General features: G+C 41.1%; 1 protein-coding gene across 1 annotated transcript; it reads right to left on the reverse strand.

The window, feature by feature from the left end:
• Positions 1-11,924: 11,924 nt before the first annotated feature.
• Positions 11,925-21,617, reverse strand: NMD3 (NMD3 ribosome export adaptor). Its single transcript, XM_030027760.1, has 15 exons — positions 21,498-21,617; positions 21,093-21,227; positions 20,555-20,651; positions 19,457-19,537; positions 18,919-19,047; positions 18,260-18,350; positions 18,000-18,078; positions 17,583-17,679; positions 17,186-17,303; positions 16,448-16,593; positions 15,634-15,746; positions 14,842-14,914; positions 14,231-14,337; positions 13,284-13,354; positions 11,925-12,818 (listed from the first exon to the last, which is right to left on the reverse strand). The coding sequence occupies exons 1-15, from the start codon at positions 21,539-21,541 to the stop codon at positions 12,685-12,687; spliced, it is 1,515 nt and encodes a 504-aa protein (XP_029883620.1). The 5' UTR covers positions 21,542-21,617; the 3' UTR covers positions 11,925-12,684.
• Positions 21,618-27,477: the final 5,860 nt, after the last annotated feature.

The raw sequence follows: 27,477 nt of genomic DNA on the forward strand, positions 1-27,477 counted from the left end.
TTATTTTATTTTTAGAAGACTGGTAAAGCATGCATATCATATACAGAACATGAAACTACATATTCAGTTGTGGTAGGGACATCTCAGTTGAAAACCAATAAAAACCCTACCTAAAATACGATGTCTGTCCTTTTTTCCTAAACCCATCATTCCCCCTCTTTTACCTCCTTTTATACTCTACCTGTTGAGTAGTGTCTGAAACATGAACTCTTGAGACTGCAGACTTTGTAAGTAATGCGCTGGTCACCCTGTAATTGGCTTTGTTTCCATGTTTTTTAAGCTTCAGCCTTAGAAACACGAGATGCCTGTGCTGCCAGCTTGCTACAGTGGACATGGACTGGAGCTGGCCAGGGATGAAGTCCCAATACAATTAACTTGGCAACTAGAATCGGTGTTCTGTGTCATCCCAGAAGAAGAGAGCAGTAGCAGGGCGCAGACAGGGTAACATAGGCGCAACTTTGCTCCCACCCACCCTGAAGTGAGTTTTCTTATATCTTTCCAGCATAGAGATGCTCCTAATATGTCCTCTCCCTCAAGAGAGTAAGATGCTATTAGTAAGCGGCAATCAAATGACTTACAAAATGAGATTTGGTCATAGACTGTGATAAAGTGAAGACACTAATTATGTTATTTGTCATCTCAACATGAGATTCAGTTACTTTCCAATTTATAATTAGGGGAAAATAAGATAGGATATGAAAATAGTTTATTCAGGAAAATGAAGGCAGCTGTGCTTAAACTTACAACTCTTTTGACAGTACCCAAGTAATCTCCAAGTTTGAAAAAAAGATCTTCTATTTAATGCTTTCAGATTAGAATCCAATTCTATGTTTTATTGAAGTAATTTAATGGCTAAATTAGTAAATATGTTACATTTGCTCCTATGTGAGAACTTTCATGCTCAGTATGTATACTGCACTTACTGCTTAGGGACAGAAGAGGAAAACATAGTATTTTAGTTATGTCAATTATTAGACTACTTAGGAAGATCACAATTTTGTTTCAAAACTGTCAGTCTATAATGTAGATACGTAAATACAGTATTTTGCACTATATGTGCTGGAGAGACGTGCACATACTGCATTGTATGCCTGCAAAGAAAGCTCAGTGGATAAGCCAGCCACCATAGCTATGTTTACACTAAATTATAGTAGAAGACTATACACGTACATCCCAAGTATTTGTTGACATTAAGGAATCTGACATCAGGCTGCAGAAGTAGGAACTCTAACCCTGGGCGTGTTTTTGTTTATTGCCGCCCTTTCCCGGTCTCTCCAGCCAAACCCACTTGGTGTTTGTTGTGGTCACCCGAAGGGCCTGGTGCCTCTTTTGCAACAGCCGGTGTAGGATCGTGTCTGTTGAGCTGCCCGGTTTGCATGCGGCAGTCCTTTGGCACGGACGGCTCCTCTGCGTCTGCCAGTGACAGCGATGCTGTTTCAGCTCTTTGTGCTGTTCCGCAGCAGCAAAGATCCTAGCTCAGCTGTGTGAATCGGAGAGAGCCAGGAAAGAACCAAAAAGCAAAGGCGGAATCAAGGGGCTAAGTGGCAGCTGAAAAAAAACCCCCAACGTCTTGATTAGTTTTACTCATCACAGTGTCTTCCCTGCCTGTCACCAAGGCTCTCATCTACAGAATTGGATTTAAAATATTACATGCAAACTCCATCTTGCAATTTCAGTTTCAAAACACTAACCTGCTTGGGCAGGTTCCCTATTGGAAGCTGCGCTCTGACCAGCAGCCCGAGGTGTTGAATTGATAGAATAAGGCCACGGCTCCAGATTTGCTCCTGTCAGGCCTGTGCATGCTCATCTGGCAAGGTAAATTTGATCAAGGCCAGGCACTGGTATAATTTGGTGTCTATCAAACTAGCCATGCACTTGATAACGTTTATCCCAGCTGTGTGAGAACAGACACTATCTGACATGGAACAAAGACTACTGTAACAGCCTGCTTCAACATTTTTCAAGATTTTTTGCAGCATTTGTACTAGTTTGTACAGACTGCACTGACTGGCCACAACGTTGGTTTTTGAAACCTGGTGATAGGCATTGCAAATCTAGACTTACTGTCACACGGCTGAAGCAGAGAGCATTTCAAGAGGAATAGGAAAAGGAATATTCCCTGCAATTCCTGCCTGCACACCCTTCTCTGAGTTCACCTGTACCAAGTTCAGTTCCCCATTACTTCTTGCTAGCATCGCCAGCATTTCCACCCCACTTTGCCCAAATTCCTTGCACAGCCAAGAAAAAGCAAAGTTTTTCGGACAAAATTTCTTGCATAGACAGGCCAGCCCGCAGCAGACAGTTTTTGCACAGAGACACTCGTAGAGTCTACATGAGTAGGATGTTGTTTGTTAGACACTGCGGTGGCTGCTTAATCTCAACGCTGTCAGTGGATCTGCTTGCTCAACAAGAGAATATAAAATCCTTAACGCCGATGCCTGCCGCACTAGATAGCTGCTAATTCCAGACGCCTGCTTTCCACTGTCCGTGTGGGCTGAGTGTTTGGGGGTGTGTGCATGGGAAAAGAGATGGCTGGTTGCAGTTGCTGTTTGCAGGGCTTTATTATCAATCAGATGCATGAACAAGAGGTGCTTGTTGCTATCTCCTAGGCCTGCTGACCACAGCGTACGCTTGCATATGCAGTATGCGCTGCTTAGTAACTTTCTGTCAATAAAGGACTTAATTCTAGTATTTGCAAACGTGGACTTGACACACAGTCTTAATTTGAGTGTTAGTTTCTGACCTATAAGCAGTCTGGTACTCTAACATCATTTCCACTCCCCACCTTTGTGAATAGATCTGACCTCCCGGTCCATGCGTTTCTACAGGGGAAGTTTATGTCACTGTGGTACTATACATTAAAAAGGATGGTGAGGGTGATGTGGAGCACCATTCAGATCACCATTTCACTTTTTAAAAGGAATCTCATATTTAAATTGCACAACTTACCAACGCTGGTTCAGCAAGAGTTGAACCTAAAGAGCAGAACAATAAACGTCTGCTAAAATCAAACTGCTGTTCACTATGAACTGTTTGATCTTTACAGTTATAATACATAATGGTAGATTCACAGCATCCTCATTATGAAGGTTTATTATTGTAGGAGTTTTACAGCTTATCTCTCACTACACTATAATCTGTATCTTATCGATCCAAATAGTTTAAACTTCCTAAAGGCAATGATGATGATTTGTTCACGTGGAACTTCACTCCCTCTGCTACTGATTACTTCTAACAGTTTTTAGAGGCCTAAGAGAAGTTCATGCTCCTTCTTGTTACTTTTATTATTCTGCTACTACGACGTATGCATTTTGTCTATGCTACTCTTTACATCTGAGCGTAATTTGAGTTCTTATCTTAGCTATTCATTATCTGACTTGAAAATCCTGTTTCTAAGATGAACTTGTCAGCACTTAATAGCTCTGCATCCCACAGAATGTATTCCTTGTCATCTTGCATATAGCTGTTTAGAGCAATGTTGAGTTTACAGCAGATCTGCTTCCTTTTACAAAGCTGACCTTAAATAACTCAGTCCTGCCTGGCTGAAACTTTCTGCCTAACTTTCCTGCTCAGCTGAAACTACTTCATGCAACAGCTTAGTTATAGTCGTCTCTGCTGCAGAAAATCACTTCTTCCTGTATCGGTGACCTTGCCAGTATACAGTGTAAATACTGTATAGAATAGTATTTACATAGAAGTTTTTCTAGATATTTTTCAGAGGGACGAAGGTAAGAATTTGCAAGTGTGAACGTTTGCTTCCCTGAGGAGGCTGGGACTTTGCCTCTTCCTCTCTGCAGCGCTTCTCACGCCGCAGCACCGGCAGCTTCTCACTCACCTTGCTGACTTCCATATGCTGAACTGCCCGCCCTGCCCGAGGAGCTGGAATGAGAAGCACAGCTGAGGGTACTACGGGGCGTCCTCTTACAGATCTTACAACTGCAAGAGTCTAAAACGTTGTCCCTTCTCATACAGCTGACTTGGTTTGAATTTATTTTTGTTTGTACAGAATGTATAAGAAAAAAACATTAACAAGTAACCTAGTATTTCAAAAAGATGTTTCTACAAAGGCAAGAGTTAACACTTTATGCATAATGGGATTATTCCTGTTTTGGTTTGAGGGCTACAGGAAATGCATGTAAGAATATTGCCCCTGTTTCAGCTTAGATACTTAATATGCGGTCCATCATCTCATAATGCAGGTTTTCCACTATTCATCTGCTGTTTAAAACTAGAGGCACTGGGGGTCCTAAGGTTTACCAGAAAATTACTCAGGGTACCTAAACAGGTACCACGTTGTCACTGGCTGTAACTGCTGCCTCGCTGAACAGAGGGAGACAGCTGAGCAGCTAAGGGTTTGCCTCCTGCTCATCCCACAAGTTCACAAATTCTGTTTGCCGGTCGGGTTGGCACAGACAGCCGAGGCTGGTATGTGGCTGCCTTAAAAGGAGGAGAGAAATCCAGAAGCCTAATGGCTATGGCATTCACGTAAGACAGAAAGGACTCGCATACCATCTCCTTTTGACATGCATTGAACCTGTAACCATCATCAAATTCCCAATACGAGATGTGCCAGAGTGAGGCTCTCCACATCCCTCCTACTGACAGTGCTCCTCTTTAAGGATACGTCAGGCAGGAAAATAGATGATGAGCCTGTAGGTGCTTGAGCATTCAACGAGCATGTGATTTCTGACCTTGCTCAAATCCTTTTGTAATCAGCACATAAAAAAACCCCCACAACACATTTAGTAGGTGAATTTGTGATCCACCTCACACCACAGCTTGGGGTTCAGGCCACTAGGCAGCCATCTAAAAGGAGAGATGTGATGCCTTTGCCCGTCAGAGGAAGAATTTGTTCCCAAAGCTCTCACCTTCTAAGACAGTGCAGGCAAAAGGGCTGCCCCGACCTGCTTACCTCCCCACCGTACAATCGGTGCGTAGCTTCCCATCTCTAAACCTGAAATGTCTGCCAATACTTCCCCGAGGAGCCCGATTAAAACACCAGGTCCACGCGGTGCACAAAGACTGGAAGTCACTTAGCAAGTCCTCTCCCATCCCCTGGGGCAGCGGGCACGTTTGGGCTGGGAAGGGGAGTCTGAGGAGCACGCCGGGTACAAGCCAACACCCAGCCGCAGTCAGAGCATCATCCCAGGCTGGCGGTGGATCCCAGCTCTTCCCTCAGATCTAGTCTGGAGGGGCACACGCTTGGTTAGAGACAAATGAAACCACTGCACGTTGCATGTGGAGGCTAGAGAGTGTCACCCAGCAAATTAAAATGCACTGTTGAGAAGCACCTGTATCTTTTAGAAAGCTGGTTAAGTTCAAATCAAACACCAACAAAATCCCCCAGAGTATTTATATCCTGTAACAAGTTTTTCCATTTGAAAGACTTATGTGAGGATACCCAGGGCTGCTTTCACTTACACAGCCATGCATGGCTAATTGCATAATGAAGTGATGCATTAAAGGTCATTAACACTCAGACTTGACTTTTGGTTATTTTGTTAGATTATATTAGAAACTTACATTAAAAGAATTTGTTTTCGTGATTAAATAATCTTGTATGTATCTCGCATTCTGTTGGAGTGCAGGGAATTGCATATGAGCTCAACTGCATCAGGTATTACTGACCTATTGTTTGGGTACGTAACACAGTGCTCTAAGTTTCTTACTGGACGCTACCTGTCAGTGACACCTATAGAAGCTTTATGCCTATATTACAGGAAGTGATAGTAAAAAGCCAAATCAAACTTAGAGAAAACCTGGAGTAGCTACAAATACCCAAACTTTCACAAAACATTTTAACTCCAGCTGACCTCGTTACAGAGTGGGAAAGCCACAGCAACAGGAATCCTTCCAAGAGACTGTGTCAGGCTGAAGATCACAGGCTTTGGGAAAGAGCAAATTCAGGCAACGAGGAAAGTGCAGTAAGCGAGTGAGCTATATATGGAGTTCAGAGGTTGCCAAGGTTAAAAGGCAGCTGTCTCAACATGGTCACAATTTGGACAGAAGAGAATTCCTTTTAAATCCTACTTGGAGTGTACGCATCCTTGTGTTGGATCTGAGTCTTGGGCAATACCAGCCACCTGCTAGGCCGGGGAGTTTAGCACACGGGTACTGGAACAGGCACCGAAGCCCCGAGATGCTGGAAGGCCGAGGAGCAGCTGCCTCCGAGAGTCAGCTGAAGAGCGGCCTGAGTGCGATTCCTCTCATCGGTGCTCGTACGAGCACTGCCACCGGGCTGGCTCCGCCATCTCCCTTCTCAGCGTGGCAGCTTCTGCAGATCCTCTGCTTTGGGACTAACTCTCCGCGTGTGCTGCGCTGGGAACCTGCACGCCTACCTCCGACCAACGCTTCCATCAGGGGACCTCAGATCCAGACAGCGCAACACAGAGTGCTTGAACACCTCTGCTCCTCGGGGGACTCAGGGCTCCTAAAGGACCTAATTCTGGATTATTTTCAATATGATCATTCACCTTTTAAGGAAAAGTCTAAAACAAACCTAAGAGCTTCAAACAACGACTTTGTTTTCTCTTCTGCTCCATTCATACTGGCTTAAACCTGTCAAGCTTTCACACATTAGCATAAATTCATTTCAGCAGAGATATAAAGGGCTGCAATTTTTAACCCGTATCTCAGATCCGCCCTCCAAAAAGGTATGAATCGAAAAAGACCTACATTAATAACAAAGGCATTAAATCATAATCGTTACAGTCCATGCAGCACGAAGTCTCATCATGCTACGTGGTATACAACCAACCGGCCAAATAATTTACAGCTTAAATAGTTCCTTCTTTCTTACAAAAATTTTTGCTGAGCACAGATTATTTTAAAATAGCTTTTCAAGTCCTTTCTGTGCTTGGCACACCTGAAACATTTTCTTAGTTGATGTGAAAAGGTACATTAGTTGTGGATTTGTGTCATACATAATTGTTTCATTTTATAAAGCTGAATATTCAAATTACACAAAGGCACTTCTCTCTCTTGATGATTATGCTTTGTTTTGCATCATGGAACTGAGATCCTGACAAGTTTTAAACTTCATCTCCTGTTTCTTATGTGTCTTAACCAGGTTCCCATCCTAAGCTTCCGATGAAGGTGAAGTACAGAAAACATCGGTAAATTCTGAAGGCAGTAATATTCTTTGCTACACAATTATGTTCTGGAATGAGCTACAGCAAACATTGCCAAACCTCCTCTGAAACCCAACACATGAGTCTCACCCCTATATTTAACTGTTCTGGAGAGTGCAGCTAAAATAAGTGGCCCTGGCAAAGCGTACGTAGAGACGAATCTGTCGGCAGAAGGTGCGATTTGCCAGGAATAAGTCCTTTAACATCAAGCTCAAAGCAGCTTTTGTCTTATTTTTCCTTAGGTTGGTGTTACGTCATTTTAAACTTAAGTGAAAATATTAGGAACTACATCGGCATAAACAAGTTTTTCAGAGTTTATAGCCATCTTTTCTTTGTAGCAGCTGAACAGATTGCTTTTGGGGCCATTACCATGAAGGAATAGTGACATCAGGTGGACTATCACATTAATCACAGGCACATCTCAATTCTTCTACAGCAACTTCTACAGAAGAAAGGGCAGGCGCCTGCCACTGCAGATGCCTCCCGACCGACATGAGGCCCGTGCCTCTCACCAAGACGTCGCAGCCTTTCAAGCAAAGTGTATTTGGTCATTCCTAGAAAGATCCTTACAACACGCCCGGCACTGTGTGTTCCATCCTGAGCACGTTTCAGTTACAAAAAGAAAAAGGAATTTGCCTGACAGTACTTGCCCACATTGGATTCTCAGCGATTTGACTGCAGGCAGTGTCTCCACAATGGAACGTACGCTATCACTGTTTGCAAGGGTCTAATCCTGCCCTCCCTCCAGCCCCCAGCAGAGTTGCTGCTGACCCCAGCCTGGGCAGGGTCAGATCCAGCATCTCTCCAGGACATGCCAGGAAGCTGAGCACACAACGTGCTGGGTTACAGGGGCAGCGAAGGCAAAGGCCAGCGGTGTGTTGCCCTGCAGCTCCTAAACCCCCACTGGGAGCGTCCAGGGACAGATGTGAGAGGGTGCAGAGTTGATACGGGAACTAATCTAAGGTTTGGGGCAGAGAGACAGACACATACACAGATACACATTTTTTTCCCCAAAGTGGGCTGAGAGGGTGAGCACTGTTTTCCATGTGTAGGTTTTCCCAAAATACGTTCCCTGTTTGGAAATGGTATGATCGGCTCACTATTTCCTTCCTCCCCTCCACTGTAACGGCAGCACTCCGACAGAGGAGGAGAGGCCGAGAGAGCCAGGACCGTTTAGCCTGGGGAAGAGACGGCTCAGCGGGAATCATATCCATCTGTATCAATACCTGATGGGAGACAGTAAAGAAGATGGAGCCAGGCTCTTCTCAGTGGTATCCAGTGAAAGGATGGTCGCCCCAGTCAAAACCCAATCAACCAAACAACAGAAGCAACCTATATACTAGTCTAACTTCCTCAAGGAAAAATTTATGACAGAATATTCCCCTGTAATTCCCTATATTTAAGCTAATTCTAAGAGTAAGAGACTAAAATAACATTAATTCTATTAGAACTCCTCACCAGACCAGTATCTCAACGACAACTAGCGCACACTCTATTCCTCAGCATGTGATTTCCCACAACTGGCACAGAAGCAGACCTTTTAGTACAACACACGTAAGCTGTGTGGCACGATTTTAACAGTATTTTCCAGTAAATATTTCATCTGAACAATTTCCACCTGAACCATATTTGGGAACGTCTGTAGTTACGTGAGAATCTACCAACAGATTTTTAAAGCAGTTAAAGGTGAAATCATCATCTGTAAGCTTTTCATCATCAATATATAACAAGACTCTGCTTTTCTCTATAGAAAAAAAAAAATTCAAAAAGTAGTGCTTCCGTACCCCAATCACCCTTTTCTGTGTATTTGTTTCCCTCAATCATCCAGCTTTTGTGCTGTAAGGTTTGACTTAAGCAACGTAACATTCTCCTCCAACATTTTCTGTGAGTAAAACTTTCAGAGAGTTATTACAAAGTTCTGGACAGCTTCTCCCATGACAAATTGAAAAAAAAATTTTTTTTTATAGAAGAAATTTGAATTTCAATAAAATGATCTAGAATCACAGTAATACATCAAGTGCTCACAGGAGCTACTGCACACACTGTTCACTAAGGCTACCGAAGCCCAAAAAAGAAGTGATTCACCATTAAGCAAAATGGAAATTCAACACTAAAACCCCACAAAGTTTAGCTCTAGTCTTGCATTGTCTGTCTCCTTTCTTCCCCCCAGTAATTCACTTTGGGGGTAAGAAAGGTGAAACTCCATTAGCTTACGCAACTACTTTTTCTCACCATTCCTAGCCAGGGAAGTTAGTGTGACAGGGCCGAAAGGCTGTACGAAGCCTTATTTGGTTTCTCCCTGTAAAAGCCTTACTTCTGAGAGAACAAAATGCTGGCTGTTTTGAAGGACAAAACTTCTCTTCTCTGCTGAAACAGAATCTCATCAGCTGACTATGCTTTTTAAAAAATACTTTAAAAAGTATTCTTTCTTTTTAGTCTTACTACTAGCTTATTACATGTGGCAAGTACACTTCACATTTAACCATAACGTAACTACTTCGGACAACCCTTTTACATCTGCGTTACTATTCATAAATTACTACACATACTGCTACTGCTTGGTACTCGCTATCACACACGCTCTGTGCCAAATCTGGTACACACACATGTGCATACAGTCACATCTCAAAAGCAACCCCCCTCCTCCCCAAGCAAACTAGTGGGACATTATGCTTCAACTCTTCCGATTCAAAATTCATCAAAATCTGGGTGTAAATTAATCATTAAGCAGTTATGACTTAAAATCCTGAAGCAACTTCTGTATGTTTAAAAGGAGAGGAGCTTTAAGCTGTGGCTCAGTCCACAGAGAGATTTTCAGGAAGAGATGCAGGGTAAGTAGCAGCCTTTTATCTACTGTGAATTAAGTACTATTTGGCAAATTACTTATCCGGTGTCAGGGAGAAGACCTTGGCAAACATTTCATCTGCTGGTACACCATCTAAGCCTCTTTTGGCTCCCAACCGTTCAAATGTTAAAGGGACACTGTAAACTCAAGAACCTAAAATTAGAACTAACTTTGGTTTCAAGTACACACAGCTTACCCACTCATTGGAGAGCTGTTACTATGTGTTACCAGCTAGCAAACAAACGCACAAAAAGCCAAGCAATATACTTAGATTTATGACTTGTTTGCCTAGCATCTGTAGCATGAGATCTTTCCAGACAAGACTCTTGCTGAAAGATGCTTGAAACCTAATACAGGCTGGCAACAGACCACGGAGCAGGGGGAAGGAAGAGGGACATCTCCAGTAACAAACAGGATGACAGACAAGACAGCAATACATCGGAAATTACTGAGAAACACTATGAAGGAAAACCTTAGAGAAGAAGGAAAAGGATTGATCAAAACGGCACAGTTTAAAACAAGCTTTCACTACTCCCCCTTCACCTGCCAACAACAGCAAGCTTATTACCAAACTATGCAAGATAAAGGCTTGATCATTGTTACCTCGTCAGAAAAATCACAACCCAAACCACATCTTATCCAGACACAGAATGCATTCATTGGCTACATGTTACAAATTAAAGTTCTTCAATTTCCACAGATTTGGCCCAATGCTCACTAGAATTGAGTTTATGTACCTCTCCCCAGCACTACTGGCAGGTGTAGCTACTGTAGAATATGTACAATAAAACATTTTTATTGCAGTGATAATTCAGGTTAGCTATGCAGCTGCATCCTCATGAATATTTTTTAAGCATAGTTTTATGCCTTCCCTAGACTGAACTAAATTACTGTCATGAGATAAATTGTACCTTTAGTTCTCAGCAGCTTTATGGATTTTCTTAACTGCTCTTCTACATTGTAAAAAAATATGACAAAGCTCCTGAGAGTGGAAGCAGAAGAGCTTGGTGTGACACAAATACACAGTAAAACATGGCACTAAGGGATGGCGGAGCTGCTAACAACGCCAACAGATGGCTTAGAGCTTCGCTACATCAAAACTGCCTTTCTGAATTTCCATTTTTCCCCCTTTACAAATGGGTGATTACAAGATTGTGAGACAGAATAAAAAAAAACCTGGTAAGTGGTAACTAAACCTAGCTCCACCTTTTACAATCAAAAGTACCTTTGCCTTCTATGGCATATTGCCTAGGCTCAGACAGTAATCCTGAAATCCAGCAGATTCATACCTGTTTGGAAACACTTAAGTCAAAAGATTACATTTAAACTAAAGAATAAGGCAAAAATGTCTCTCACCTGGCAGTAGGCTGGACACTGCTAACTCCTTGATTGTTTCTTAGCTTTTCTTTGAGGCGTTGAAAAGCTGTGAAGTACGGTGAAGTAGAGAAAGGTGCTCCCAACACCTCCTCAGCAGATACTGCAGAGAAATAGTGAATTTTCAGCCCTGTTTATTTCTCTTACAAGAATACAAGCTGTGACAAACTACGTCAAGTGTTCTCATTTGAGCTGTACAGATCCTTGATAGAGGAACCATTAATACCCTGTTAGATGAATCCTACACATTTTTTTCCAACTTCACATTATTAGTATTTCCCTCCTTTACACATGCCATTCAATTTGAGTATTTTTTCCTGAAGTTAAAAAAATGCAGTGGCAAACTACTCTTACTATGCTATGCTATGTTTCCCTATTTATATCGAGTTAAATCAAATACATATGCACATAAACTCTTGGTAAAATTTCTGTGGAACCACCTTTGTGCAGTAAAGTGAATTAAAACAGATGAATATAAGTATGTAATGTCCTCCTACACTACTGATGTCCTCTTTGGGCTTGCAGTAGAGAGAAATTTCATTTTAAAGTTAACTAAAAAAACGATGGACGAAAAATGTCTGAATAGTTTTTTAATAGTTCATACCTGGTGTATTAATTAGACATTATGCATATTGCTTTTAATCCACTGATTCAGGCATGGAATATGGTACAATCCAATATTCATTACACTTAACAGAAGTCTGCAATCTTTCTGATCAACAGCTGCATATTCACTCAATTTACAGGGAAGTTTTTTTGTGTAAGCATATTTATTTGGAGTTCTCTTACCAAAGGAAGAGAAGACACATTCTTGAGCTTCCCCAAAATATTGTTATATGGAATAATCTAGCAATATCATAAAAGGCTTCAAACCATTGTACCAAAATATTAAGACAGGAAACATCCTTCCCATGCAAAGAAATGAAAGCAATAAACAGTAGGTAGGCACTCCACCTACAAATGTAGCAAACTAGAATCAAATCCCTCCCTCTGGACATCCTTCCTTATCAGCTGTCTTCCGCACAAGACAATGATTACTCCCAATGTATAACCCTGAAGTCAGTCAGCTGCAGAAGTTGCAAGGAAGCAGCACTGAGGGATGGGAGGAACTTGTGGAACTTACATTGCAATGGTTGCACCAGAAATTCAACTTTAACTGCTGATTCTCTAAAAGATTATATATAAAATATTAATTCAGGACCATTATTTAAGGGTATAGTGGTAGTTATCATGTTACTTTTCACGTTCCTGTGATCAGTTTGTAATGTTTACTTATGTTTTGGGTACTTTTTCCTCACTAAGGGAATATTTACTGCATTGACTAATGTGCTATTCTTATTCTGTCATCATATTTGCTCCCTCTCCACCAGTGGCATCCTGGGAAATATGGAGATCCTCTAGCATTTCAGCCAGACTGATTCGTGGAGGACCGTCATCATCTGTATCACTCTCCACAGGAACATCTGCATCTAAAAAAGCAAATAGAAAAAAAACAACAAACAGCTAAGCAAAGAAAACAAACCCAAAATCCCCTGAACAACCCCAAGGAAGGAAGGGGGGAAAAAAACAAAACCCCAAAACAACCAACAAACCACAAAAACAAAAAACCAAACAAACCCCTCCTAAAAACCAACAATCCCATGGCAATTGTCCTTATGGATGACGCTGAATTATGTATCAAATCCTTCACCCAACAGAGGTTTTGGGTGTGGGAGAAAATATGCTTCTCCCTCATGTTAAAGGCAAGCAAACAAAACCCATCAACATCCATTCAGTGCATGTGAAATACACTGAATACCTGAAGCTATTACATTACAGCATTTCTCTAGGCATGAGTAGTTCAAACAATCCAAATACAGAACTTCAGTAAAAATATTGAGTGAGAAATAGTCATGATTTAGTTACATGCAATAAAATGGTTAAAAAGGCCTTACTTCTATAAATGTTGACATTCTTTCTTATGGCTTCATCTTCTTCGAGATCTTCAAGGAAGTCCTGGTATTGCCTGTAAAAGATCCTTAATGTATTTACTCACTTTTCCTTTGGATTTATGCAAACTTATAAAACAAAAGAAAAGCAAAGAAACGAAGCCCCAAGGAAGGACTGCAATCTGCAGTCCTTCAGACGTGCCTTCTGATGGCTTTCCTACATTTCCAACTCATTCTGCTTTTTTTTTTTTTTTCATCATCACCTGCTGGTTTCCAAATAATTTGTTTAATTTGCCTCTCCTCATTTAACTCTAACTGCCTCATTTTTCCTACTCAATTGAATGTTATTTAGAATCTGCTGTTACTGTATCAGCTTTGTCACTGAACAAACCAGTGACAAGCATGTTTTCACAGAAGCGTCCCTTTAGCCAGACAGACGCCAACTGTAAGCTACAGACACAATGCTTCCGATACTACTCACTTGTCTCATGATTTAAGCTTTTCTTGTTAAAAACAGAAAAATAGCTTTTATACTTTGCAACAGTAAACCTGAAAAACCTGCAGTGTTATTTCTAAGATTTCAGGGTTCAGTCTGTTTCCACACTCCCCTGGCCCGTTGTTCTCAGTATCCATATTCCCTGAAAACTTAGCAGTCAAGATAGGATAAGCATTAAGTAAGGACCAGATGCTTGAAGCACTTCCTGCACTAGGGAAGCAGGAAAAATGCAGGGAGATACTGCTCTTCAGAGAACACTGATATCAACCTGTCCTATGAGCCAGTATCACGCTCAAACACACCCAGCAGAATCTGCTTGTGCCTCCTTAACGATCAGCACATCAGCTTAGGCATTACACTGGGTTTATGCTCAGCGGAAGCTGAGAAATATTTTTTCTAGACTTGGCACACTATCCTAGGTAGAAGGGACAGAAAAGCTTCATGGCAGATACTGAACCTTTCATCATCTGTATCCATGCCTTCTCTGTCCCTTTCTAGCTCTTTCAGCTTCCAGTTTCTGCGACGCTGGCGTTTGGTACGGTCGTAGCTCTTCTTTATTAGTACCTACAGTGAAAACCAGCACGTATTTACACATACACACTTTCAATACTGGTGACACTCTTTCAAAATCCAAAACACCACCCAAGTCTAGACTTGGGCAACTGTAAAATCAGCTAACAAATGGTAGAGTCAGTCTGGCACTCAGAAGTTTTATACAGAATTTATATAGCATTTGTCAATTCAAAAGTTTCCAAACACTTTGGATTATGTCCTGAAGAGGCATACACACAATGGAGTTGTAATACAGTTTTCACCACACAGTGCATGGTAATTTGAACAAAACCAAAGAGTATGGTAAGTTGAAGTAAATGTATTATTTAACCACCACTCGAAAATTTAAGTAGTGAGAAAATAGTTCTCAAAATTAGATGCTATTCAAATTTCGATATTAATATCCCCTCTTCCTTTAGGCACTACGGAACTAGTGAGTATTCATTATAAAATTATATTCCCTAATACCCCTGGGTAACACAGAGAACTTTGTACAGAGAAAAAAAATGGTCTTACCACATCAGGAATATTGTGTGGGTTCATCTTATTGGCAAACTCGTCATTTAAGTTGCAGTTCGCCAAGTCGAATCTAAAATGAAAACAGGTATTTTATCCTACCCTTTTATGTAAGTCTACAAAATTGAACTCAATGTATCATATGTGTGTATTAAAGAGCAGCATAGTGTAAGTTACAGCTCCTAAGAAAGATAAATATTTCCAAATGAAGTGAGGAGCAAATAAAAAATCCACATCAATACACAGCTGTTGTAACTGAAAAACTCTTAGAAGCTGCTGTTCCCAAATTCTGTTCAGTAGCGCTCCCCAACCTCCTGAACCCAAACAGCAATGTCCACTGAGGTGCTTTTGGGCTCACAACAGCTCCAATAACATTCATGTTTAAGCCTGTTTGAGAATCACCTAATTTGCCTAATATCTTACAAAAATTTCACACTTGTCATTGCCGTATACAATACTCCCTATCAAACAAAAAGATCTTCGCTGGTATTTTAAAAATCCCTCCCATCTATTTGTGTCTAAACCATTATTCCAATCTGCACGCTAAAGTCAATACTTCAGCTCTCTGATTACTAACAGCCCTCTTCACACAATGACTTCTGCTAGAAAAAAAGATTTCCTGTATTAGGACCATCTCTTCGTGGCCAAAATGAAAGATTCTATCCCTTTTGCCAGTTTCATTTAGAAATCGGAACAGTTCAAAATTTTCTTGATAATACGTAAGCCTGTAGAGAATCCAGAGAATTCAGTCATTAAATAATCATTTAATAAAAACCAGGAAACAGAACAGACCCCAAGACAAGGTCGCCGGGATTCAGAATGTGCCCCAAGTGAGTACAGCAGAAATACTGATGATCTGTATTCAACTCCGAGGTTTTCTGTACCCAGGCTTCAGCCAGTGTGTGCTTAAGGAATGAAAAATAAAACACTCTTGTAATCAAATGCAGCTTAACTTGCTGTGCTATAACAACATTTGCTCTGCTATATTACTGTTTTAAAATATATTTCTAATTAAAATTGTATTTCTACATCAAGCATGCAATGTATTGCTTTTTACTCCTCATTTCTCATTTTTACAAAAGTACAGAAAAGGACATGCCAAGCACTTTTCACAAAAATTCCATGAAGGCTGTTTCTATAACTAGACATGTGTTTTGTTGTTGGTTTTGTTGTTGGTTTTGTTTTTTTTTTTTATTTCATAGCTTTCAACCACATACAGCTTTTGACTGAGAAAAAAATGTTTGGTACTGACTCATTCGTTCTGATTAAAAAGAAATGCTTCTATACTTCAACAAAACCAATTTAATAATTGAAGAGTTGCAAAGCTAATATAAAATAATTTCAATAATGATAGTAACAAGTAGAGTTTAAACTCTTCACCAGAAAAGCATTTCTGAAAGTGGAATTCATGTAATGCCTGTGCAATTTCCAAACCAAAACACTGTCCACATCATCCTGAGAAGAGCTTTTTGCCAATGGCAAGACATAGAAAAGCATACATCTGACTTTGCAAGGTAGAACGATTCAACACAGAAGTTCAGCTGAGTAGGGGAGGGAGGGGAGAGGAAGGCCCAAAACACTGAATCCAATAGAGAGGAACTCTTACCTTGTTTGATCTTGCCCCTGCACCTGCACCTTTTCTTTTGTCTTGAACCCTGTTGATATCCATAATGATGAATTCCTCTAGTTGCTTGGGGTGGAACAAGCTATTAAAAGGGTGGCGCCAGTAGGTATTTCCGTCAATTTCAGCAACTGGAAAAAAACCACCAGCACAGGCAATCACAAAGGAGAGAATTTCTTACCAAGAAATTAAAAGGAAAAGGAACCATTAGCCAAAATTAATGCAACTGCCAACTGCAGTTTGTTCAAGTTTGTTATTGTACCACAAGTATTTAGGACATGACCCGTATCGCAAACTTCTGCTACAAGAGCAGTTGATCTGTGACAGCCAGATCACCTATCGCATGTCTAAAGCACAGAGCTTACTAGCAAATACCAACCAAAGCACAGTGCTTCTGGTATCGAAGTGGCTAGAATCAAAATCCGGAGAAAAACTAGATGCCATCTCATTTTAGAGGAATATAGCTGACAAATATAAGTGCTTAGCCTAGAAAATCCATGAACTTAAAACTGACCCTGCACATTTTGCCTAGGATACTACAGAAATCCAGCTTAGAGAATTGTGTCTTAGTTTGCTATTAAATTTCTACGTCAGGGATTGTACAGATAAATTTACAACATTAAGGTCTAAAAATACAAGATTTCATAAAAACAAACAAAAACCCAATTGTGCCAGCAGAAAAATCAGATGCTGCTGTAGTGCAGAAAAGAACCTCTAACTTACTCTGCAGGGTGCTAGGATCGATGAGGTGGATGGTACTTGTTACTCTAATGCATACACAGATCTGGCTCATGTTACCAAGACTCTGTGCCAGTTTTGGTGACAGACATACAACATTGTCCTGCATACAAAGAGAAAATAATTTACACTCATATTTCCTTAATTCTTAATCAAGCCTTTAGAGAAATCTGAAATAGATTTTTAAACTTTGCATTTTCAGTTGTCCATCCAGTATCACCCAATAACTTCCTCAAGATAGCTGCTAGCTGCACTTTCCATGCTTCATGGGGAGTGGACCTTCCCCATCCTCCCAAATACCCAATAAATCAGGCCTCCATCACCAAAACCAAACCCTACCCACCTCACACATTACCCTGAAGATGAAATAGAGAGAAGCTACCTTGCATATTGGAACAATTTCCACAGAGAAAGTGCTTTTGTAATTGTAGACATTACTATGAATATCATGCGAGATCAAACGTTGGGACGATTTTGATCTATAAAACACAAAAATAGAGCCTTCAGGCAGCAAGAAGGACATTACTTGAAACAGGAGATAATGAGCACAAAGTACAGCAATGAAAGTATATAGCTGTGTACTACAAATACAAAAATTAAGGAAATAGGAAAATGCATGAGAGTTAGTTTTACAATGGCTAAGTGGAAAATATGGGACTTCTATAGAAGGGATTTTGTCTGTTTTAACTAGAACACAGGTTCCTTACACTTTCACTTACAAAATTCTTTAAAAATGAAAGATAAAAGACATTTCCCAAAAGCTTTTGAGTACTCAAGGCAATAAACATAAATGATATACCTAGATGGAACTGTACACTGAAGAAAGTCTACCATCTTCTGGGCCTGTTGCTTTGAAGAATAATAAAAATCCAGGCCATCTTAAAGAAAAAAAAGCTTGATGAACATATCTATTCCAAGTACTATGTTTTTTTTTTCAAATACAATACATAGGCTAAATAATCTGCTGCTTATCTGTACATAGCTACTAATGCAAGCACTCTTCCAATATAAAACAGGTTAGTCTCTTCTACCTCAAGACGAACAAGCCACCTCACTTACCATGGATTTCTTTGATGCGAAGCGTATTTTGATGAAGCCTGTGTTTTAAAATCAGCTGCTCCAAATAGTAGAAAGTCTTTTTGTGCAGAGTCTAAAACCAAATAAAGATAAAATTATCAAGGTTATTTAAGAACCATCTAGTGCAAATGCAGTACCTCTGAAGAATAAACATTTATATGAAGAGATCACCTAGAGAAGGAACAGTCCAAAGCCTATTACAAGTAACCCAAAAGATTTCAGAGATGTGCTCTATATGTACCAAATTATTTAAAGCTTCTGTTTCTCATTTTTGTGCAACTGGTTGCTACACATACTATTTTCTTTAAACAAGATTTAAATATTTATAAACAATCTGTCCCACTGTTTCTAACACTACCTTAAAATACAAAAGGATATTTAGTAATTCACACAAGATCCTCCTGCCAGCCATCATTTAAAAAGAATATGCTAATAATACTGGACAGCAGAGAGAAAGTTTTTCTAAACTAAGATCAGTAAGAAAAAAACCAAACCAAACCAAACCTTGAACACATAATGTATAACTGAGGCAGTGTGCAAGTGTGAGTACATCTTTTTCTGAGAAAATCAGAAAAATCACCCAAATACTTGTCAGCCTGATTGTTCTGCCATGAACAAATAAAAATTCAGTTTGCCTCTACCTTTTGTCTGACTTGCACTACAGCTTTCCAGAAATCCTTAGCTTCAATCCTATGACAGTCTTCACACATTTGAGACTGAACTATATATTCCACCACAAATACTTGCTGAAGAACCGCTCCATTTATCACCTGCAAAACAAAAGTTTAAAAGGTTTCCTCGTTAGTCCTGTCAAGACAGCTAGTTTACCACAGCATTCTGAAATAACTTCCATACTATACTAAAACTATGTGACAGACAGCTATATGTGGGTCACATATATTAGTAGTATTTTCCCAGCTTTACTGGAACAGCCAATAACCTTCTTCAAACTGCAATGAATGGCACTTCAATGACAAAATTTAGGCAGGATGAAATCAATATTCTTTCAAGATCAGCCAGTAAACACATGCTGGATTTTACCAAAGAGAACCACTTATCTAGAATGTAGTAGTAGTAGTAGTAGTTGTAGCAGTAGTAATAACAATAATAATAATAATTCATACTCTTTGCCATAAAAGCTTTTTAAAAGCCACATGCAGAATACTGTACTCCAATTACCTCTTTCTGAACAGTCAGTTTCAGCTTCAGCCTCTTAGAATGCGGTTCGGTCCAAATAAAGCCTGCATCAATCAGCCGGACCTGCCAGTGGGAAAGGACAAGAACTCAGCTACTGCCAGCAGTTGTGCTAGTACGTGTGTTAAAAACACGCACCTCTAACTACCACAAAACACAAGCTTATGGTGTAGTTCATAGCTTCTCAACCGAGGAGGTGAAAAACCTTAATTAAAACCATACGTATCAGTATACCAAACCAATTAATAATGCTTAGTTAGAACACAGAGTCTGATCTACCTAAAATAATGGTGATGCAACCTCAGGCTGTCACACCAGAGTAACTGAATACACTATTCAACAGCATCTCTGGATGCCATGCAATGATGAATTTGGATAGTATAACAGTTTCCTCGGGACTTAAGAGCCAATTTAATCTCTAAAACTAAGAACATGCAAATTTACAGCAGCAAAAGATATTTTGTATATTTAAGTACTGACCCAATAGCAAGAAGCTCAACAAGGCAATCTAATTCAAACCTTGATGACTGCGGTAACAAAACAATTTTTTTTGCCTAAACCACTATCTCAGATTTTTTCATCTGGTAAGATTCTGAACCTAAGAGATACTTTATTCAACTTAAACAAGCATCTTTCAATTTAGTCTATATAGAGAGCTCTGCAATCCTCTTTCGTATCGTCATAAACCAGTAAGAGCAATTGTATAAACAATTTAAAAAATGTGTAAAAAGAAAACTGTAAAATGAAGGTGCACTAAAAACGTGTTAGCCTCCTTTGGTTAATTACGCTCAACTCCCATTTATACAGCAGCAATTGTGCAGCACACTGTACGCTCTGAATCGCACTGCAAGAGCCTCCTCAGTACGCTTGGAAATTTTTTGTTAGAGCTGAGCCTGTCCTTACTGAATTGTCCAAAATTCTAGCATGTTCAAAATTCTATGTTTAGTATAAATGAGTTGATAAGCTCTACACAAGTACAAACGGCTGCTCCGGAAGGACTGAACTGTGTTTAAGTTAGCTGGACTTCACTTTATACAATACCAATAGACATGCTATGCAATACCGATAGGATTGGCTACTCACCTTGCTCAGCGAAGCTTTGATTTTTTTAAGACACAAAGCAAGAAGCTCTCTTGATTCTAAGGTACACTGAATCCAGGTTCCTGGAGGCTGAAGATACCTACGATACAGGAAGCATTTTATAGCACATTAAAGCTGCTTCAGCAAATTAAATCACTCAAGAGATGAGCAGGTATTTCCCAAGCTTTCAGGTTTAGTATCAACTATGCAGTTACAGCTTTTGCCTCCCTAAGCGTTAAGATTCGTGCATTCCAAGTGCATTCACACTTTTACTGCCATCCTTACTGACTCGCCCGTTTTTTTTTTCCTTTCAAGGGCCATACACTCACTCACTGATTTCTTCTAGACCCTACACACCAGCAGCCTTCTGCTTCCTCACGGAAAGAAATAGAAGAACGTGCTGAAAAACCTCAGGGGGCCAGGCGAGAAGATGCGCAGCAGAGAGAGGTCTGTCAGACGGCTGCCCTGCTTTCCAGCCGCAGCCACCACACCGAGAGGGTCCGCTTCCCCCGGGGAGGGGGAGAGGGGCCCGGCTGCCCACCTTTCGCACTGCTTGCAGAAATGGAGGGTTCCCTGTTTGGGGATCCCCTCGGTGATGTCCACCTGGGCCCGCAGGCACCCCACGCACATGTTGGCCGGGTTGGGCGGGATGGGCACGCCGCACTGGCAGCAGAGGCTGGAACACAGGGAGGAAAAGTCAGTCAGAAACAGCAACTCCGCCCTCGGAGGGGACCGCTACGGGAACCCGCGGGGGAAACCGAAGGTAGGCGTAGGCTTTTTAATTTAAATTTTCTTTTTAAAGAGAAGCGGTGGCCTAGGAGAGCCGTCCCCCGTCCCCCCCCACCCCGGTTTATGGCCGCCCGGGTTCCTTCCCCCCCTCACGGCAACGGGGCACCCTGAGGCCAAAGCCCGACCAACAGACCCCCGGAGCCTGCCCGCCGCTTACATGTTGCCCTGAGTGGAGGCCGGCGGTCCCGTCAGGTACTCCATGGCGGCGGCCGCCCGCGCCGAGCCGGGTTCCGGGCGGCAGAGGAAGGGGAGGAGGGCCGCGGTCCCGCGAGAGGCCGGGCCGCCGCAAGATGGCGGCCGCAAGATGGCGGCGGCCGCCCCCGGCCGGGGAGGGCCGCTGGCGAGCGACGGTAGTAGTTAGCGAGTCTTTGAAACGTTAATTCATTTTTATTTATGATTTTTCTTTTTTAAATCATGGGATTTGATCCTCCCCCCCTGCCGCGGGGCGAGCCCGTGCTGCTGTTGCAGCAAATGGCGGCAGTGGAATACAACCTCGGCCGATAGATTTAGGTCCTCGTATTTTTATTTTTTTTTTTTTTTCATGGAAATGCGCTGCATTCGTTTATTAGCACGGGGACTGACCTGACAGGTCTTGCACACTCGCAAATCCTGCTGAAATTGGTGTGGGCTGGTGCTGTCAGCAATACAAGAGGAGGTGGCCCTTTTCAACAGGAGTTAATTTTTCAAGGTCGATGCTAATTTATCAAGAAATACTGCTTTGAAGCAGTTTTATCATTGTTTTAACCTGTTAGTCAACTGTGGCTGAACATCTCCAAACACTTCTTTAAGCGCATTTTAAAAAGAATTTCCAACTTTGGTGGAAAAAGTAAGAATAGGGATGTTTGGCATTAAATTTATATTACTTTCAGTATTGATTTTGGAAAGACTGTTATCTTCCAGTTTCAGCATTAACTAGCTACCTTTCGCATCTGGTGGCAACTTCTCATCACGTTGTAGAAATGGGTAAAACCAAAGCTTTGGAAGTTCTCCCTTTGTTTAGTCTTCCTGTATCTGAGCAATGAGATCACATTTTCTTCTGAGAACTTAGATTATATACAACAGATAGTAGAATAAGAGGACATTATTCTAACTGATGTCAGTAATCTACTGACTTCTTTTTCATGACGGCCAGTTCTTAGCAAAGCCTTGTTGGATTTTGAGAAAACTTATTTGAAGTTAATGTTTTATAGAAAAAAAAAAAGAAAATTACAAGTTTTAAGAGTTCACCTTCCAGACTGGCGCTTGTCTCCCAGTACAAAAAAAAGACGTGGTAAACTGGAGTGAATTCAGCAGCAGCCACCAAGACGGTCAGGGCTGGAGCCCGTTCCTCATCGGGGAGCGTAGGGACGGGGTCTGGCTCAGCCTGGAGAAGAGACGGCTTTGAGGGAACCTAAGAGCAGCCACCCAGCCTGATGAGGAGGTCATGGAGGAGAAGGAGCCAGGCTCTTCCCAGGGGTGCATGGTGGGTGGGTGAGAGGCAACAGGTGTAAGTTGAAACAAGAAAGATTCAGAGTGGTTTAAGAAAAACTTCTTCACCATGAGGACAGTCAGGAACTGGAGCAGGTTGTCTGTGGAGTTGTGCAGTCTCTGTCCTTGGAGGGTGTCGAGCCTAAGCAGGTTAAAATGCTGAGCAACCTGCTCTGGCTTCATGTTGACCCTGCTTTGAGCAGGAGGTTGGACTAGAGACCTCCTGAGGTCCCTTCCAGCCTGCGTCATTCAAAACAATTAATATCCGTCTTTTTGAATGCCAAATATCCAAGCCTGGCACCAAGTTAACAGCACCAAGATTCTCCTCTCTGCTTCACCTATCACCTTCTCTGAAGGATTGTTCCTTCCCCTTCAGAAAGAGGCTTTTGAGTTTCCCCAGCGGAGGACAGCAGGACAACGAATACCTTTCTTCCTGGGTCCGTTGCTAATATGGCTTACCCACAAAGCTAAAAAAAAAACTTTACAGTGAGATTGTTGTCAACTATGCTGTTGTAATTCATTAATTAAGAGTTACATAATACTTTGGTTTAGAAGAAGGAGTTGGTACAATCCATTTGGGTTAGATTCCATTCGTGGTGCACAATAACCAACCATTCCCTTTGGAAAAGAGGAACTGTCATGATATTAAGGTATGTTTGCCGGTCAGCGTTTGTTTTCTGCAGATTTACAGTTACAATGGAGAAAAGTAGAGCTGAATTGCATCAGCACGTTCTGTGTGGTTTATTTAATGTGGCAATATCCTGATGGAAGGGAAGAGTTGTTTTGGTTGCTTTAGAGTTGCTTTGGGGACTGAAAATCATAGGCTGTCGAGCTGTCTGACTTGTTTTTTCTTCTTTGGCACATTTTTCTTTGGGCTGCTTGGGTTCACAGACTGTTACTCAGTTGTGCTCCTTTGAAATTAAGTTTCTTTGCAGACCTCTCTGGAGACTTACTATGGACCATATTATTAAAAAGAAAAGAAAAAAGGAAAAAGCAAAAAAAGATAAAAAAGTGTTTCTCTGCACTGAAGTTTCATTTCTATACTCTTCAGAACCCCTGCTGCACAGTGGGTATTACATAGTTTTTACTTTCAAGCCCTGATGAATCACTCGATCTTTGATTTCTTTGATTTATGAAATAATACACTTCCTGTGAATTCCAGGCTGTAACGTGGCAAGTCTCACGTTGCAAGAGGGGTAAGACAAAGCCTGTCATTTATAGGAGCCAGATCTTCTGTGAAGTCACCGGGAAGAGAATTTGATCCTAATAATACTTTAAATGTTCCCACTGCAGATTTATTTTCAGCTGCAGTTTTCTTCATCTTATTTCAGTGCTAATATACTAAACCCTACCTAAGCTCAAGGCACAGCCACCATCTACTGCCAGTTAGTATCAGAACTATGTTCTTTGTAGTTGGCAAGGTACTTTGTATTGCATCTGCAAGCTCTTGTTCCCCTATGGCTTCCACCCATCCAAGTAAAACTTGTATGTTTTAAACAGTCAAAGTATTGTTATAGTCTTAGCACCACTTCTGAAAGATTTTACATCTGTGTACACAATAAACAAGATAAAAAGCAGACCACAGAATTCCTTGAGAACTCTAGCAATGGTAGGTGTGGATTTCAGAACTTACTACGTGGACTTTGGCCATGTGATGTGGACTGAAAATATTTCACATCTCTTCCTAGTGAGGATCCAGTATTCAAAGAAAAGCCAGTATTATTGTAGTTGTCGAGATGGATATTTCCTCTCAATCGGCGGCATTTTTAGGAATGGGTTTATGGGTAAGACCTTACCTGCTACAAGCTGGCACTAGCCAGAGATCTGACATCTTAGGGAATCATTTATACTGCAGATCATTTAAGAGAGGGTCAGATTTGCATAGGTATGAGTATTAATCCTGTAGGCAGTCAATTTCTTCTGAGCGTGCAATCACCACATGTCTATGGTAATGCCCGTAGAAAAAATTATGGACATGGGTTTATTTTTCAGCCCTGTCAAGCTGCATAATCTTGATTTGTGGTGGTCCAGATCAGTCTTTTAAATTAATACACTACATTTGGGAAGATCACCGTGTATTTTTGCCATTGTATGCTAGTTACTGTCTTACTGATACTGCAGCCAGACTCAGAGGAGCCACGTAGGATATATGACAGGCCTGGTGTGCCTTCAAAACCAGACACGCCATCTCCTCGCTGCCCTACCAGCTGCAAAGGGAATGTGCGAGGGGCACAGAAGGAGATCCTGGGTTGGAAGAAAACAGTGCATAAGTACATTTGTGTGATTCTTCACTGTTTTGTCCATATGTTGGGCAGCCACGGTTATAGGAGCCAATATAAAACTATAGTGTGGAAACAGAAAAATTGGGTTTGGGAGCGTTCAGCTGTGGTCTGGTATAAATGACCAGGGGAACACAAGGCAGGAAAAGAGCTATGAATATGTCCAGTTACTGTTTTAAACAGGCCAGAGAAAGAGGGGGGGGGCCTGGATTTCAAGCCAGTCTGGATATGCTACGGCTGTATGTGTGCTCTTGGCTTAATTCTCATTCATTCTCACTGAAACAGCCATGCACTGCTTAATTGCATATATAACACAGAAGTAAGAAAGTGGCAGTAACTGCTTACCTTCCTGGAAATAAACCTACAGGAATTATACTTCTAATGTGGGCCAAGGCTTTGAGTGTTTTTTTCTTTCCCTGCAAATGTCTCTGGAGCTGTTATCTAAAGTGCAAGATGGTAACTCATCAGGACATTTCAGTTTTCACAGCTCCATTTAATTTCCCTTTTCACCCAGGAGCTGCAGGAGTTATAAGACTGTGTACAGGCACTGCCATGAATTTAAAGGTGGCTTTGTAAATTCTGGCAGCTTGGGTGATAAAGCTGTCAGGTCTCCACCATCAGCTACTCTAGTACTAATGATGGAGAGTGGAAAGGGTGAGGGTGAAAAATGTTGTTCCCCCTTCTGTGACTGCTGCTGTCTAAAACTGTATTGGCATTTCAATGTATGACTGGTTGCATGGAGTTGTTAATTACTCCTTAGGATTCCCTAAGGTCAGCAGCATGGCAAGCAGTGTGCATAAGTTTTTATTTTACATTTTTTCTTCACAGGATTTGGGGATGTAGAGTGATTTAAATGTTTTATCACTTTTTTCCATTTGGATTTACGGGCTAGGATGAGAGCGTCTGGGAAATAAATACTCAGTATGAAAAGTGTGTACTTGATAATCCTCTGCATCTGTGTCTGTGCAGAGCTCACTTGTTCAGGTGGGGAAGAGACCCCATTATCGTGGCATCAGTCTGAATGCTGCAGTAGTCACAAAAGGGTAAGCAAAAGGCCCTGCTCTTCAGTGGCCTGGGTCCTACAAGCTTCTCTGTACTGTGCATCTTGTCTTTGTGCAGGTCTGTTTTGAGACACGTTGAGGTCCATATAGTTCCTTCAAAGGTTGAGGCCACGGACAAAAGGTTGTACAGTGAGATTTTAAATAACTCAGTTTCTTCTAATTCCAGTTACAGTATCAGAAAATATGAATTAAAATATGTATAAAAAGCATCCTATAGAAATGCAGAATATATTAATTGACAGTGTGTACAGTACACACACGTCATTTATAGAACTGTCTAATAATTAGAACAGTTGTATAATTAATTCAGGTATCAGTCTATATACTTTATTACATCCCAGAATGAACCTTTTCACTCTTCCATTAATTTTATCATTATCAACAGCTGCAGCAAGATTTTGAAGTGTCATTTTACCCTGTTTCATCTTTTCCAAGAGGCACATGTATTTCAATAAACATTATTTTTAATCCCATTAATCCAGGAACCAGTCTTCAGAATGATTTGTAGAAATGGAGACAGTATAGAGAAAGAGCTTTTCTGGATGGGTACAGTTTCTGAAGGTGTGAATGGCCATTAGTGAAAATTTTTTTTTTTTTTTTACATATTGCTGACCCTTGGGGAAACTCCTGACCCTGTCCTTTGCACCAGGAATGGTCCTTGCCACTGGGTTCACATCACTAAGCCAGTAGAAATCTAAGCAGAAAAGAGCCAATAGCTTTTGCTAGCAATTAGGTGAATTTAGACATCTGATTGAATCTTACTCCAAGTGAAAAGCATATCGGTTTGCACTGATTTCTTATCTTTCCCTCTACTGTTTTTCAATGAGTATTAAATATTGTATTTAAGCTATATACTAGTTTTCTGCTCTTACTGTTATATTCTTTAGGGTCTATATAATCCATTACCATAAGCACGCTACTTCATGTTCTGCTGTATTATGTTTCATTTATATTCATTAGGCTATCCAAATATTTAACCGGTGTACACTGACATTTGAATTCTATGAATGACACTGAACTCATATGCAAGTCAAGATGAGTTTATCCTAAGGTTTGCAATAGATTTTGTATCTGATCTTTAGAAGTACTGCTTAGTCTCCAAGCTACCAAACAATACCAAAGTTGCAGCATTAAAAGGATCTGTGCGATATGTAGTGAAAGCGAGAACAGCATTTAAAAACAGTTTTAACGTAGGTTTGCTCTTATGGTTGTATGTGGATGACTGGGCCCTTGAGTAAATAGCTGTACATAGTTTGCATGAAAGCTGAAGTGCCAAGGCAAGAAAAACCAGGACAGTGTTTGTGGAGGTGTGCCAGCCAGAACAGCTGGC

Source organism: Aquila chrysaetos, chromosome 10 (assembly GCF_900496995.4).
Source record: "Aquila chrysaetos chrysaetos chromosome 10, bAquChr1.4, whole genome shotgun sequence".
Lineage (NCBI taxonomy): Eukaryota > Metazoa > Chordata > Aves > Accipitriformes > Accipitridae > Aquila > Aquila chrysaetos.

What these genes read in the sequence shown, in the direction of transcription:
- NMD3 (XM_030027760.1), bottom strand. Translation starts at nt 21,541, where the DNA reads ATGGAGTACCTGACGGGACCGCCGGCCTCCACTCAGGGCAACAT. An exon ending in AAATTGTTCCAATATGCAAG is followed by an intron (nt 17,304 to 17,582) that starts GTAGCTTCTCTC and finishes CTTTGTATGCAG; the next exon opens with GACAATGTTGTATGTCTGTC. An exon ending in ATGGATACAGATGATGAAAG is followed by an intron (nt 13,355 to 14,230) that starts GTTCAGTATCTG and finishes GATCTTTTACAG; the next exon opens with GCAATACCAGGACTTCCTTG.